The following is a 15,080-nucleotide window of genomic DNA, read 5'->3' on the forward strand; positions in this document are numbered from 1 at the left end:
TCTCCACCCAAGACCCTCCAGTACCGAGCCTTCCGGTTTTCATGGTCCTGCAATACAGGCCTCCAAGTTCGTTCCAGCGGCCTTCTCAAATCTGCAGAAGGAGGTGTTTTTCCAACTCTCATCCTTTCGCTCAGCTACTCCTCCTTCCTGGATGCCTAGACTTATCCAACTGCTTGCATAGATGTGCCCAGGCGTTGGTGATGGACAGGGAAGCCTGGCCTGCTGCAGTCCATGGGGTCACAAAGGTCGGACACGACTGAGTGGCTGAACAACAACTCTACACAGTCCCTTTAGAACAATTCTACACAACACTTTCTATGCAATTAATTAGACATATTAAAATGTCTTTAAACAATGAGTATTAAAATAAGACGTGAAATAGTATTTGAATTTTCTTAACCTGAACACAGGATCCCTTCTCATTGGTTTCTTCCTAAATTTCATTTCCAGACATCGTAAGATAAAGAGGAAAATGAAGAAATGAAGGTAAGGCTGGGGAGAGAAAGACAATCACCATGAGCATCAGTACAAGAGCAACTCCCATATTGGAACTGATTTAAGGAGCTTGACCATGTACAAGGTTTTTAAGGATTTGGTAACATTTTCACAAGATTGAAAGATAATATCGTTAATATTTTATGAAGCTCTCCTAGTCTGTGTTACTGTACTTAAGAGAAATCATGACAGAAATAGTAAGCTGGGCTTCCCTGGTGACTCAGTGGGGAAGACTCTGCCGGCCAGCGCAGGGGACATGGGTTCGATCCCTGATTTGGGAAGATCCCACATGCCACAGGGAAGCTGAGCCCGGGAACCACAGCTCACTCAGTTCTGAGAGCTCAGAGCCCGTGCTCCACCACGAGAGAAGCCGGGGCAGTGAGGAGCCCACACGGCACAGCTAGAGCGCGGCCCCAGCTCTGCAACAAGAGAGAGCCCATGCAGGCTTCTCTGTTTATTTTTAAGTAAATAAATAAAATTATTGTAAGAAAAGAAAATAATGAGTTGATACTAGCACTACCCACAGCACTGAGAGTTCGGGCTTCCCACTCAGTGTCAGACGATGAGTATTAACTAGTGGCCAGATGCCGGAAGTCAGGAATTAAAACTGTTCATTTAACACAGAGCATACAAAGCTGTCCCCTCAGGCAAGAACATTTAATGAAAGCATCTTCTTACGATTAGCAATGTCAGAAATGCAACCTGTTGTTCTGAAGCCCCCAAGTAATCCACAGAGTCGGGAGAAATCTGTGAAACGAGGAGAAAGGGGTGTTTAGATGCACCTTGATCTGTGTGTGAATCTCTTCCCACAAAAAATGATGCCCATTAAACGACTCGCCTGCATTCTACGTGAGTTATCTTCTACATCGGGTAAGAGTCAGTTCCTAACTGTGCACCTTCCTTGCTTCCAAGGTCACTTGGCGACCTACCTGCCCACCTGAGTTTGGCTGTAGCTCAGATGCGTCTGTGCAGGAGTGAGCAGGATTTGCTCTGCTGGCAGAAACCTGGGTGGTGCTGTGGGACCCACTGAAGCCAAGGGCAAGACGTGCCTGGACTTACCCCCTGCCCGCTGCCTTTCTCGCCACACCTGTGCTATAGAACCATCGCGCTGCTCTGTCACCCGCTCCCCCTGCTCTGGGGAACACCTGTGACCGTCCCTTCGCCTGGGCTTTCACCTGCACACACTCAAAGGTGTGGTTTCCATCAGCACTATCTAAAAGGTCTCCCAGCGCTTTTGTGAATGAGGGGCAAAGGATCTGTTTTGTTTCTCGAGCTGTCTTTCCCAAGACTTCTTTTCTGAGCATCTTTAATCTGATGTAGTAAATCTCTAACCAACACAGCCATCCACCATCTAAGATGATTGTTTTCATATTGGATGACCTGCCAGGATCCTGACGTCATCTTGCTAACATCCAAGGACTGGATCATATGCAAAATCGACTTCAGGCTCCCTGGTCTTTGCCCTGTCTGCCACCAATTTTATTCTGAGCATCTTTTCTCTATAATTTGGAGTTGGTGACGCTCCACCCACCACTCCTCTGTCCACAGACCCCCTCCTTGTCTCCTCCCCTTCCTCATTCCCGAGCTTAGACGCCACGGTCCGTTGTCATGAGCTCTCTTTATACAGAAACGCTGCCCCTGACCCTTTGCTTCATCAACTCATCTGGCAAAACCCTAACCCTGGTCAAACCTAATTCTCCACGTCTCCTGAGTTACACAAGAGAAGCAGACAAGATGACAGAAACTTAACTCTGCTGACTTCACTTGGAAAGTAGGGTCCGGGGGGTCCTCTGGCACTGTCTCCGTTCTGCTGACCTGCCCTCTGAAACAATTTTTCACATCTTTTCTTCTACCTTCAAAGTCCCAAGACCTCCCTTCACTTCACTCAGATGATAATTTACCCTTTCTCCCTAAGAAAGGAGAATATTTCAGTTTCCATATGCTCTGGTCATGATCGTTTTTTCCTGTGGCTTTTTTTTTTTTTTTAAATTGGACCCGGCAAAGATCAGTATCATCTCTTTACAATGTTGTGTTGGTTTCTGCCAGCCAATGGAGTGAATCAGGTATACGAATATGCATACATCCCCTCCCTGTTGATCCACCCCCCTCCCCAGCCCACCCTCTAGGTCCTCACAGAGCGCTGAGCCGACCTCCCTGTGCAGCTTCCCGCTAGCTCGCTGTCCTACGCGCGCTGGTGTGTACTGTCAACGCCACTCTCTCGACTTGCCCCACCCTTCCCGTCCCACCACCGCCCCGCCTCTCCGTCTGCGTCTGGAAGACTCCCGCTTTAGTGACAGGAGCCCTCCCACCCCACACAGCTTGCGCTCTCTATGCCATCTTTTCCCAGATCTTCAAGGACTTGGCTTCCAAGCTACTCCATCTTTCTTTCATCTAAAATTTCTCTCACATCAGCACAGAATCTCCTTTCTTAAACCTAAATCTAATCTCACTCATCCACCCTTCCATCTCAGTGCTACTCTTTTCAGCAAAGCTCCTAGAACTATGTGTCTATGACCACCTCACTAGCTCTTCACTCTGCATTATATACTAAGCTCGCTCCTTCTAAGCTTTGTGTCCACCCTTCCACTGAAACCTGTCTTGTGAACATCACCAAGGACTCTAATCTGGTCCAGCCCAGCAGTTTCTTCTCAATTATCATCTTTCTAGACCGCTCATTAGACGAATCCCTCCATCCTTTTTGAAGTATGCTTTGTTGCCATCCGACACACATCCTTATTTACCCTAAGTGTTCAGGGTGGGTTTGAGAGATGAGATTCTGGTGCACAAATTTCCTCCTTTTTTTCTCATCCCTCACAGGCTCCTTCTTAAACTGGTTTGTGGAGTCCTCCTCTTCCCAATCTTTAAAGTCTGTAGTTCAAAGCCAAATGCTTCATCTTCTTTTCAATCTAACAACGCTTACTCTGTAGATTATACAAGCTAGTCCTGTGGCTTTAAACATCACTCACAAGCATGTGAATCTCAGGGGTTCAGCTTTTGTTTTGAACACACACACTGAGTTTCAGGCTCCTATGTCAAGTGACCACTTGCCATTTCCCACCGCACGTCTCTTAGGAACCTTAAACTTCGTGTGTCTGGAACGAATAGCAAAAGGGCATCTCTGCCACCTCCCAGTAGGCCCTTTGCCCCCAGGTGTGAGGGTGACCAAGAGAACTGCAAAATTCCACCACTGTGCCTTTGCCTCTGATCTTGATAAAGAATGGCGGGGCTTCCTCCTGAAGGAGAGTGTGACCCTCGCCTGTGGGAAGTGAAGTGATCTTCTGAAGACAGGCATTGAATGCTGACCAGCTGAGGGGTCTACGTACGTTGTATCATATCCAAGGTTTTCTCCAACGGCAGCACATTTCATGAGCCCAGAACAGACGTGAAATTACTCACCTCAGAAAAAATGAGTTGAACACCAATCAGTGTGAACGGTGGTATTAATATGGTGCAGAGAAACAGCCCTAGGAATCCGTATTCATTCAGATAATTAGCAACAATGGTGAAGAAGGTGACCTAAAATAAAAAGAGCATAGTTTGAGCAAAGTATAACATTCTGAAAGCAATATTAATTTACCACCATGCTTACTACAAAGATTGAAATATACATTCTCAGAACTACTAAAAATAGTTTAAAAATAAAGTAACATGCGCCACACGCGTACTTACAACTAAGAAGAAAAATGACCAAATGCCACTGTTCTTCCTCCCGTGGCGGAAAATGAATGAAATCACATACGTCAGGAGAACAAGAGATGAGACATAGCCAATTATACACAGGGTCTGAAAATAGAAATACTACAGTCACCTAAGGTAAATGCTATCTAAGTACATATTTATATTTAAACCCTACAGCAAGGAGATCAAACCAGTCAATCCTAAAGGAGATCAACCCTGAATATTCACTGGAAGGACTGTTGCTGAAGCTCTAATACTTGGGCCACCTGATGCGAAGAGCCGACTCATTGGAAAAGACCCTGATGCTGGGAAAGATTGAAGGCAGGAGAAGGGGACGACAGAGGATGAGATGGTTGGATGGTATCACTGACTCAATGGACATGAATCTAAGCAAACTCCTGGAGATAGTGATGGACAGGGAAGCCTGGCGTGCTGCAGTCCATGGGGTTGCAAAGAGCTGGACACGACTTAGGGACTGAACAACAAGTTAAACTCAGCTTTCCAGATCTAAGCTGTAACAAACATAATGGGAGGTTCTTTGGTTGAAGATGGATAATGCAACTGCATTTATTAGAAGTAGTCTAGGAAAGCCATTTGATAACTTTTGCCACTTACCTGAACTGCCAGGCTTTGAATGATAAACACAAACTCGTCTGGGTTAAAAACATAATCCATTATTTGCATTAGAAGGAGGATCAGGAAGTACAGGGGAACGTCCACCAGCGCCTGCCCAAACCAGTAAGCGGAAGGGTAGAGGCCTGAGATCCGCAGCTGGGAGTGAACTTTTTTCTGATAAAGAAGCAAAAGAATCGTCAAAAGTTTTGAATAGTTTAGGCTGGAGAAATTGCAAATATGCAGCACAAAAGCATTCATTTCCCCTTTGTCTCTCTTATATATTATGCTAATTTAGCAAGTGACACTGTGACTTGCCCTGTTCCTATTTCAGGGGCATTGATAATGCTGTATGCCACCTTGTCTCCAGGAAGAAGGGATCTACACAGCATTGCCGTGGTGAGAAGATTCTTATTCTTTTCTTGTCAAAGCTACTGATGCCTCTGACACTTGCCTTGCAAGATGCACAGAGTTTCAAGAGAAGGAGGTGCACAATTTCCTGGAAAATTCTTAAGCTTTACACCCAATGTAAACAGCACACTTATAATTGGCATCTTGCTTTGCTTCTTTTGGGAGAAATTGCTCAAGAGAAGGAGAGTTTAAGAGCAGGGTAAGTGAAAATTAATTTGAGTCCACCAGCAGCACCTGCTGAACTTTCACAAGGCTCAGTGGTGCAGAGGGAACCCCAGCAGAGGACGCTAAGGACGTGGAGACACGAGGAGGGAACTTGTGTGGCAGGGAAGCACCATGGATGCACAGAAAGTCTACTGTGGGTTCCTGACATTCTTATAGAATCTTCACAAAAAGAAGCTTTAAAGGGACACTCTTTTCCAGCAATAAGCCAAAGTACTCTGGTGCATTGCTTAGGGCTGTTACACCGGAGAACCTCGCCTCCGTCTGGAACGGGGATGGGATGGTGTCAGCAGGGAAGTAGAACCCACCAGACAGAATCCGCGGTTCCCAGCCCGTTGATGGTACCTTCTGAGCTATCCTTCCTGAGGTCTCTCATTTAAGGCAAATAGCATATTCCGTATATTCGCCAAGCTTTTATTCAAATGGTTGACCCTCCATTGTTTAAATTAGGTGCACGATGCACATATACATGTGTGGTCATAAGACGGGGGCGGGGTCACAGGGTGTTAAGAACATAGCAATTGGGAGAGTAGCGCTGACCCATATACGCTACCGTGTGTAAGGCAGAGAGCTGGTGGGAGCTGCTGCGCAGCGCACGGAGCTCAGCTTGGGGCTCTGGGGTGACCCGGGGGGAGGGGTGGGGGAGGGGGGGATGGGGGAGGGGTGGCATGGGGAGGGAGAGGGGTGGGGGAGGGGGGAGGGGGGAGGGGTGGCTTGGGGAGGCAGAGAGCTGGCGGGAGCTTGCTGTACAGCATGGGGAGCTCACTCGGGGCTCTGGGGTGACCCGGGGAGGGGTGGGGGAGGGGTGGCGTGGGGAGGGGAGGTTCAGGAAGGAGGGGATATGTGTGTACATGCGGCTGAATCACCTTGTAGACAGAAACCAACACAACGTGGTAAAGCGATTATACTCCAATAAAAATATAAAAGAACATATAAGGACTTTTGCTTTTTATTATCATTACTACTTAGTATAGGAAACATTTTTTTCCCTCAGGGAGGAAAATTTGAGAAATTTGACTTAATCCCTTTTGTTGCATTTTTTCTTATTGCTCAGCTTTTATTAATTGTTATTTTATATGGGAGTATAGTCGGTTGACAACGTCGTGTTGTTTCAGGCACACGGCGGAGTGATTCAGTCGTCTGTCTGCCTGTATCTACTTCATCTCACTCTCCATGTGGGTGTTACAGGGTACGGAGCAGGACATGGGCTCCATAGCTGTTCTTACTTTATGGTCACCGATGCTGCCCATGGCGATGTACGGAGTGAAGCAGGCCGCCCCAGGGATCCAGAAGAAGGCCATGCCCAGGTACTCGTGCTCATTAGACGTGTGCTCCTGAAATCATGCCGAACACGTGGGCGGTCAGGTATGGACTTCATTTATACTATTTCTAAACCAAATCATTTCAATGCGTGAAGCGGTCTAACTACCCAGAGCACGTCCCAAGGTCCTGTTTGTTTGAAACTTCGCTTCCTTAGTCGTGTGTTACAGCGGCTGGGACATTTGAACGTGCATCCTGATTGATTCACGAAGAAGCAAACTCCATTGCATCGCATCAACTGGATACGCTCCCATGGTTAACAACGGGAGACGTAATCACACAACCTCTTCTACCCAGCACTGCGCTGACTGCATTGAGGCTGACTTTTAATAGACAGAGGTCGTGGGCTGTCAACAGAGGAGCCACTGCGGTACATTCAGAACCTGAGACCAAGTCAGTTCAGCTCAACATGTAGGAGGAATCATTTCTCTCATTCAACATAATGGAGGAAGCTCAAATGCCTTCAAAGTGCTGGCAGGTATGAATTATTGAGTAGGTAGGTGTCTGGGCTTGGAGAAAAATGGTCAGCCCACACGCCACATAAAAGCATTGAGTTAAAGTGATGCAAAGCCCTGTACAGGTTAAAGAGGGCTTTGGGTTTGGCTCGAAGCCTTGAGAGAAGTCACCTCTCATCGGTGACTGGTTGCCTCACTGCTTTGCTCATCTCTGAGGCCAGGACCCTGAGCCTTGAGAGCTGCTTACCCTCTCTCAGCCCCTCCTAAATGGAGGGCCCCTCTGAGCTCTTGCAGCAGGTCAGCACCGCCTGAACAGAGATGCACATGTGGAGATAAAGGGAAGAAATCGCACCCAGGTCTGCCTCAGCGCCTCTGATCTCTGCCTGTGGTCACCCCTGCTGGCTTTCCAGATCTGGAATATCTTTAGTGTGTGTCAGTCGCTCAGTCGTGTCTGACTATTTGCGACCCCATGAACTCTAGCCTACCAGGCTCCTCTATCCATGGGATTCTTCAGGCAAGAATACTGGAGTGGGTTGCCATGCCCTCCTCCAGGGATCTTCCTGACCCAGGGATCAAACCCAGGTCTCCTGCATTGCATCAGGTTCTTTAACCTCTGAGTAACCAGGGGCCCTCTTTGGGAATGGAAAATTCACAATTAGTCTCAATGGCTGACCCCTCACACAAAACTTGGTTCATAAACATCACATTCTGTCCATGTTAGAGGACATGGACCTGCGGGCAGGGTGTGTAGAGCTCGGCCTAGAGGAGCCCACAGAGACTCCTGATGCCAGTTGGGTGGTTGGTCAGGCAGGGACATGAACGGTGGCCAGTGGGGGACCCTTCAGGACACTCTGATGGACGGTTAAAGTCATGAGTGGGGTCAGAAGTGAGCTCTGTGCTTTAGACTCAAGGCAGACGGGCTTGCAGAATTGGAGCAGACCAGGAGTGGGGGCGGGGGGGGGGGAAATCGACAGGGTTCACACTAAGAGAAATTATCTACACAGGTACCCCAGGCCAGCTAGGCTGGTAGGTAGCAAACATTTTGTAGTAAAGTCATTTTTTTTTTAAGTTACCACATAATTTAATTCCGAAACTAAGACACTACAGTGATAAAACTGTTACTGAATATAACTCCTTTAAAGTTTTAAAATATTTATTTGAAGATTAATGCATTTTCTTTATTATTGGTAAATTCAAACTATTTACATTTTAAATTACTGGCAAATTTAAACGATTTTAACATTAAAATGTATTCTAAGAAATGAAAGCAAATTATATTTTACTTATATTTATATATTACAAAATGTTCCTAAATAGCTGAATTTTATGAGGTAAACCCTAACTTATAGGTTCTAGACCCAGGAGACAAAGTTGTTCCGCTACCCGACTGATGGCACATTAAACAATAAAAACCCATAGAAAGCAGGATAGTGTGGCTGTCTCTCCCGCAGCCTGAGCGGACTTCTGTCCTGCAAGGCTGAGTAGGTCTTCATCTCTGGGAGGGCCGGGGGTCCAAGCTAAACCCTCCCCTAAACCACCACACAGGTCCCCTCGGTGGGGGCCACCAGGTAAGCAGAGGGGACCGGGGCAGCCACAGCTCGACGGCCGGGGGAGCCCTCAGCACCTCATCCTTGTCTTGGTCTGCGGGTCCTCCATCTGCACTCCCAGCACCCGCCGCATTTTACTCAGGAGGGGAAAGGCGTGCTCCAGACCAAGGCCACTCTCCTCTCCTCTCCACTCCAAGAGGTTAGACTGCTGAAGGGGAGGAAAGCGTGCCTCACACCACCGACAGCCCACCCCGGCCCTCACCCACGAGACTGCTGCTTACTGATGTCTTTGAACCGGACAAGAACTTGAGGTTTTGGACAGCACTGGAGTAATTTTTGACAACAGAAAGTGACCCGTGAGCTACAGAGTATGCCCAATGCATCTTTTAAAGGAGGCAGAGGGAGACTCAGCACAGAGAAGGACGTAAGCGGTGATGTGAAGATGCGGATCTGCACACCGTCACCCCCTGAGGAGGCTCTGACTTGGGACCCGGGCACGGCCGGCCAATCGTATTTTATACAAGCGCGTCTTCTGGTTCTAATTCAGCCGGTCCCTGGTCTAGTCACAGCTGAACATTCTTTAACGGAAACTTGAAGGATTCCCAAGAAAAACAGTACTAACCTCAATAATGATAGTAGGTGCAATTACCGAGCGCCTCTGGTTTTCCGTGTGCCCCACCACTTGTCTTTATAGCAACTCAGCCCCGGCTCCTCCTGCCAACATTGTCTTGTTTCCTTCTTAAGGGAGCTTTGTGATCGAGTTTTTTTTTCTTTATAATTTTTCCTGTTTGTTTTTATCTGTGGCTGTCCCGGGTCTCTGTTGCCGCACGGGCTCCTCTCCAGGTGCGGCACTCGGGCTTCTCACCGCGGCGGCTTCTCCTGCTGTGGAGCTTGGGCGCGTGGGCCCAGGGGTTGCAGCTCCCGGCTCTAGAGCACAGGCTCAGTAGTTGTGGCCCACAGATTTAGTGGCTCTGTGGCCTGTGGGATCTTCCCAGACCAGAGGTCGAACCCATATCTCTTGCATTGGCAGGCAGATTCTTATCCACTGAGCCACCACGGAAGCCCCATGATAAACTTTTTATCTGCATTTTTTTGTGGATTGTTAAACCTATACCTACAAAAGTTCGGTTGTTACAAGGTCACAAAGCCTGGCATTTAAGATGCTGGCTGTTTAACTAGGTCCCATTACTGAGGGCCACAGATGGTAACAGATCTAAGCCCAAAATTCATTATTTTTTTTCCAATTAATTGTATTTCTGTTGTTCGTTGGCCTTGTCATCCAATTAAAGTTACAATGCTTTGCAATGATTGCTAAATATTGCATGTGTATGTATACACATATGTGTGTACATATACATATATATGCTAATTTAGTTGCATATAAAACATAAACATTCGAGAATAAGTTCATAAAAACTACCCTGTTATTTCAGCATTTCAAGTATTTTCCTGAAAACGTCTCATGACCCACGAAAAGTGAGATAATACTACACTTACCTCAAAATACGTGCTTCTGTCCGTCTGAATGTGTTCTGAAGAATTAAGCATTCCAAGTAGCCCATTGCTAATGATGTCCATGAGTACAGGAAAGCAATTCAGCCTTTTGGTGTTACATGCTATAGAGAATCTGGGATCCTAAAGCATAGCAAATATGCATTCTAAGTCCTCAGCAAGCAAATACAACATTTAATGAAAGTACATGGTAGAAAAGCTTTCAAATGACGGACAACACAGGAAGGCTAAAGCCTGAGTGTCGTGAAGCATGACTCATATTATTCAACTAATTCCCAACATACGGCAAGGAGCTCAGCATTTTGATCTGTACCAGCTGCAACAGCATTAGCTGTGTGACTGTTTATGCCTAAAGTAAAACAAAATACATCACGTGATTTTTAGCAGCAACACTTGTGGCTCAGCTGGTAAAGAATCTGCCTGCAATGCGGGAGACCTGGGTTCCATCCCTGGGTTGGGAGGATCCCGGAGAAGGGAAAGGCTACCCACTCCAGTATTCTGGCCTGGAGAATTTCATGTAGGTTCAAAACTGCTGGACACGACAGAGCGACTTTCACTTTAAACACTCACTATAAAGCTCCATAACGCACCTTCACTTCAGCACAGCGGTAGGCTTTGTTTGTGATGCGTTCAGTTTACAAATAAAGAATGTGCAGAATGAATTAACCTCTAAAAATGAGAACTATCCCATCTGCTTGCGTCAGTTGGTGTGCGTTGTTCAAACCGCACGTTCCTGCCCGTCTTTGACGTGACGGGCGTCGGAGCCCGGCATACCTCGTCGTTGCCTGTCACAGTGATGGCCCCGTTGTACGATGGCTCGCTGGGGCCATTTCTTGTTCCAAGGGCGTCCACTTCTAAATCGATGTTTTGGCGCCTCAGTGAATGTATGAAGTCATCAATGCGTGACCCTACCATGCGGGTAAGATCAAAAGAAGCAAAAATGAAGTAAAACACAAAAGAGAATATTTTTTAAAACAGTAAATGATGTCACGCAAAGCATACCATAATAAGGACTCTAAGGATTTCCTTACAAAGGCAGAACCAATGCCGTGGGACTAAAATCCATTCTGGTGTCAAGGAAACGTCAAACTTGCTTTACCTACAGCTGAAGCATTTACTTATCATTTCTGTTTGTGTGCAACTGCTACTTAAAATTAACATTCAAATCCTCGACCATATTAAACTTCCATCTTAGCAATATGGAAAGTATTTTTTTTTCCCCAAAGCTCACAACTGCATAGTACTTAAAAAATGCTGTAGAAGACCTCAGAAACCAGTCAGTAACCCCTTTCCTAAATTCCTGTGTTGCTGTGTGCAGCATGCTTCAGAGTCTAAGTAAACTTGCAAAACACGTTTTTAAAAACAAACTCCCTACCTTGCATTTTTCCCTTTGGAATGCGTTTCCTGTTTGGCCTCACCTACAATTTTCTAAAACATACAGAACTCCTTCCCCCTCGTGGTTCATATGGTCTAGGGGAGTCTCTCAACACGAATCAACATTGAGCCGGTGCGTCCAGCCCCACGTTCACCTGTTCTGTTGACGACCAGTAAGCGGGTCAGTGGGGCTTGAGGTCGTTGACCCGGGGAGAGGAAGTACATGTTTGGAGACAATCCCCAAGCATAGCTTTTTTGGTGTAACCGATAGGACAGATGCTCCAAAAGCTGAGGACCAAAGGTGATGCCGAAAAGCAGTAATCTGCAAGGAGGAAAGGGAAAAGAAAACAACTCAGCTGTAGCAACTACTGCGGGCTTTCCAGTCCAAGCAGGTAACAGTGCGCAAATAGAAATGAGTTACAGGCACTAGTCAAGCCCGTGACCGTGTTCCGCCCGCTCTTTTCTTTTTTCTGACGTGAGGTGGCTCGTGTGCGTCCGCTCCTGGTCTCCGTGCATCTCTAAACCACCTCCCCCTCCACCTCGGAACACGTCTTTCCAGTTGACGAAGTCAGCTGAGGACGACTCTGAAATCTCTCTCTAGTGCCCACTTCTTCGTCCTGTTCAGCCCTGCTTGCCATCTTTTTCTGGAACGCTGCCAGCTGGCACGTCACCAGCGCCCAGGCTTCCTCCGGCCTGAGCCTCCTCCCCTTCCTGCTCCCAGTTCCTGTAAATGACGTTTTCTCATTTGCTCGAGCTTGAGCCCCAGTCGCTTTCTACTCATTGCTCTCCCTTATGTCCCTTTTCCGAATGGCCGAAATTTTCTGCTTATCGTATCATTACTGTTTGCCTCCAAAACCTCTCTCCTACTTTGCAAATTTGGACCTGAATGAGCCTTTTCCTGACCTCTTTCAAACTGCCCTCAAGGTCTCTTTTCCTTGTCTCCAGTGCCTACCATTTCCAAATCTTTTTGCATGGTTGTGCAATTAAGTTTCTTGGCATTCTGTCCTACTTATACCAATTACTCATTCAAAAATAATAAAAGAACCTCATTAGTTCCTTACTTTGTATAAAGCCCACACTCCTTAGCTCTATTTAATGTATTATCAACATTATTCTTACTCTTTCGTACATCCCGTGCTGCAGGATGTCAGCTAACTCGAATTAATTCCAGTTCTTCCTCTCCTCACGTATCTCCATCCCCAAGCTGCTTCCTCTGCCTGCTTTTTCATCCTCCTTTCCTTCCTTAGCTACATGCTCCATCTCCTTACACCAAATTCAAATTCTCCCTCATGTAAGGTTCTTTTTTGGGAGGTCCCATTTGGACATCATTTCTCTTGTACCAGTGCTACAGCTGACGATATTGTCTAACTGTGCACTCCGCTTTTTTTTCTTAATTGGAGGATAATTGCGTTACAATGTTGTGTTGGTTTCTGCTGTACAACACCGTGAATCAGCCGTGAGTATACACAGTCCCCTCTCTCTTGAGCCTCCCTCTCCCCGTTCCCCATCCCACCCCCCTAGGTTGTCACAGAGCACCAGGTTGAGGTCCCCGGGTCATGCAGCAGCTCCCACCAGCTCTCTATGTCACACGCTGTGGGGTGTGTGTCGGTGCGGCTCTCAATTCATCTCGCCCTCTCCTTCCTCTGCTGCACCCACGACTCTGTTCTCCATGTGTGTGTTTCTATTTCTCCTCTACACACAGATTCATCAGTACCATCCTTCTAGATTCCACATATATATATATACACATTAATATACGGTGTTTGTTTTTCTGACTTACTTCACTCTGCATAAGGGATCTAAGTTCATCCACCTCGCTAGCACAGACTCAGATTCATTCCTTTCTATGACTGAGTGATATTCCATTGTTTAGGGACCACAACTTCTTTACCCATTCATCTGCCGACGGACAGCTAGGTGGCTTCCATCTCCTGGCTGTTGTCGCGTTACGCTCCTTCAGTGTACTTCTAATCACCCTCCAAAGCCAAATCTCATGTCTGGTTTATTCGATAAGACATGTAGCAGAGAGTGTTATACAGGAGTACTCACAAATAGTTTTTAATGAATATGTGTCCTGGGCAGAGAGGACTCATGCAAGGAGGTGTTACTTAACAAAGGGCCTGGAACTCTACAGGTAAGTTCCAGGCAATGACTTGAATTCTGTGCTAAAATAAAAACAGGCACAGAGCCACTTTGGGGAAAGAGGCAAATCCTTAGAACCTAGGGCCTGAATTCCAAGCTTCTGAAAAACTGCTTGAACCCTCTGATCATAGCAGATTCTGTCCAAATTAAAAGAAAAACCCCAAACTCTATCTGGTTTAATTACATATTCACCAAAGCAGTTAAAACTGATTTCTATGTGAACTTACGGTTGCCAGAGGGGAAGGAGAGGGGAAGGATGCTTGGTTGTTGGGATGGACACGAACACACTGCTCTGTTTAAAATGGACAACCAACAAGACGTGCTGTACAGCACAGGGGCCTCTGCTCAGTGTTACCTGGCAGCCGGGATGGGAGGGGAGTCTGGGGGAGAGTGGACACGTGTACGCATGGCTGAGTCCCTTTGCTGTCCACCTGAAACTATCACAGTGTTGTTGACTGGCTGTATCCCCTGGACAGAGGAGCCTGGCTTCTGTCCACAGGGTCACAAAAGAACTGGACTCAGCAACGCAACAACAACACGCTCCAATAGAAAATGAAAAGTTAAAGAAACCGTGGTTTCTGTGTTAAAAAGACCACATGCAGTTGCTGGAACTTCTTGCATCGAAGTTCTTCTCTCCTGAGTTTGTTGACATCACACTCCTCATATGAGCCTGAAACTCGCAGGTACTCACATGGCCAGCAGGGCTCTCTTTTCACTCTTTAACTTGAGGAAGCGGACTTTTGCTACTGCACAGAGCTGCTGCCTCCAGAGGGCCAGGCCGCCGACCGTGCTGCTTGCTTCACTGAAGGACGACACGACCTGTTCCGGCTCAGCAAGGCTGCCTGTGTCGTTGGTTCTGCCACTCTGTAACTGCTCCAAAACTGCAGGGCCTACAAAGGATGAAACCAGTCATTTGTAAAGAGCCGTTTGCCATGGTTCAGTCGCTCAGTTGTGTCCGACTCTCCGTGACCCCGTGGGCTGCAGCACACCGGGCTCCCTGTCCTTCACTGTCCCCCGGAGTTTGCTCAAACTCACGTCCCTTGAGTCAGTGATGTCAACGTGCACTATTTAGATTTTCCTAGGATCTTTTCAGCAATTGTTGTCAGAGGAGAGAGTCTTGGGCAAAGATGCAAATAATCTAATTCAGGGCACCACTAGAGAAACTGCTAAGGAGACAGGAACACAGCAAAAAAATAAAAAGATATAAAGACACAATACAGGAAGAAGAAATAACGACATAATAAAAGGAATCTCGTATTTTCTGGGAAAAAAAAATAGCTCTGTATCCAGAGCTTTAAAGGACTGAATTCAT

The 15,080-nt window shown here is 46.8% G+C and overlaps 1 protein-coding gene across 16 annotated transcripts in view; it reads right to left on the reverse strand.

The window, feature by feature from the left end:
• ABCA9 (ATP binding cassette subfamily A member 9) overlaps positions 1–15,080 on the reverse strand; it is a 62,589-nt gene that overhangs the window by 20,406 nt on the left and 27,103 nt on the right. For 15 of the 16 annotated variants that reach the window (XR_015147023.1, XR_015147022.1, XR_015147020.1 and 12 more), the window contains 10 exons: positions 14,460–14,658; positions 11,782–11,948; positions 11,027–11,160; positions 10,238–10,375; positions 6,645–6,752; positions 4,789–4,962; positions 4,165–4,278; positions 3,892–4,011; positions 1,174–1,242; positions 401–492 (listed from right to left, as the gene is read on the reverse strand). Coding sequence is in view for 10 of the 16 variants with exons in the window: in XM_086355898.1 (XP_086212024.1) it covers positions 401–492; positions 1,174–1,242; positions 3,892–4,011; positions 4,165–4,278; positions 4,789–4,962; positions 6,645–6,752; positions 10,238–10,375; positions 11,027–11,160; positions 11,782–11,948; positions 14,460–14,658 (1,315 nt within the window). In the remaining 6 variants the exon portion in view is untranslated. The remainder of the gene's footprint in view (positions 1–400; positions 493–1,173; positions 1,243–3,891; positions 4,012–4,164; positions 4,279–4,788; positions 4,963–6,644; positions 6,753–10,237; positions 10,376–11,026; positions 11,161–11,781; positions 11,949–14,459; positions 14,659–15,080) is intronic. The other variant, XR_015147024.1, reaches the window with a different exon arrangement.

The sequence above is a fragment of the Bos grunniens genome, chromosome 19 (genome assembly GCF_055505025.1).
Source record: "Bos grunniens cultivar Pamir isolate PY7600 chromosome 19, Bosgru_T2T1.0, whole genome shotgun sequence".
NCBI classification, from domain to species: domain Eukaryota; kingdom Metazoa; phylum Chordata; class Mammalia; order Artiodactyla; family Bovidae; genus Bos; species Bos grunniens.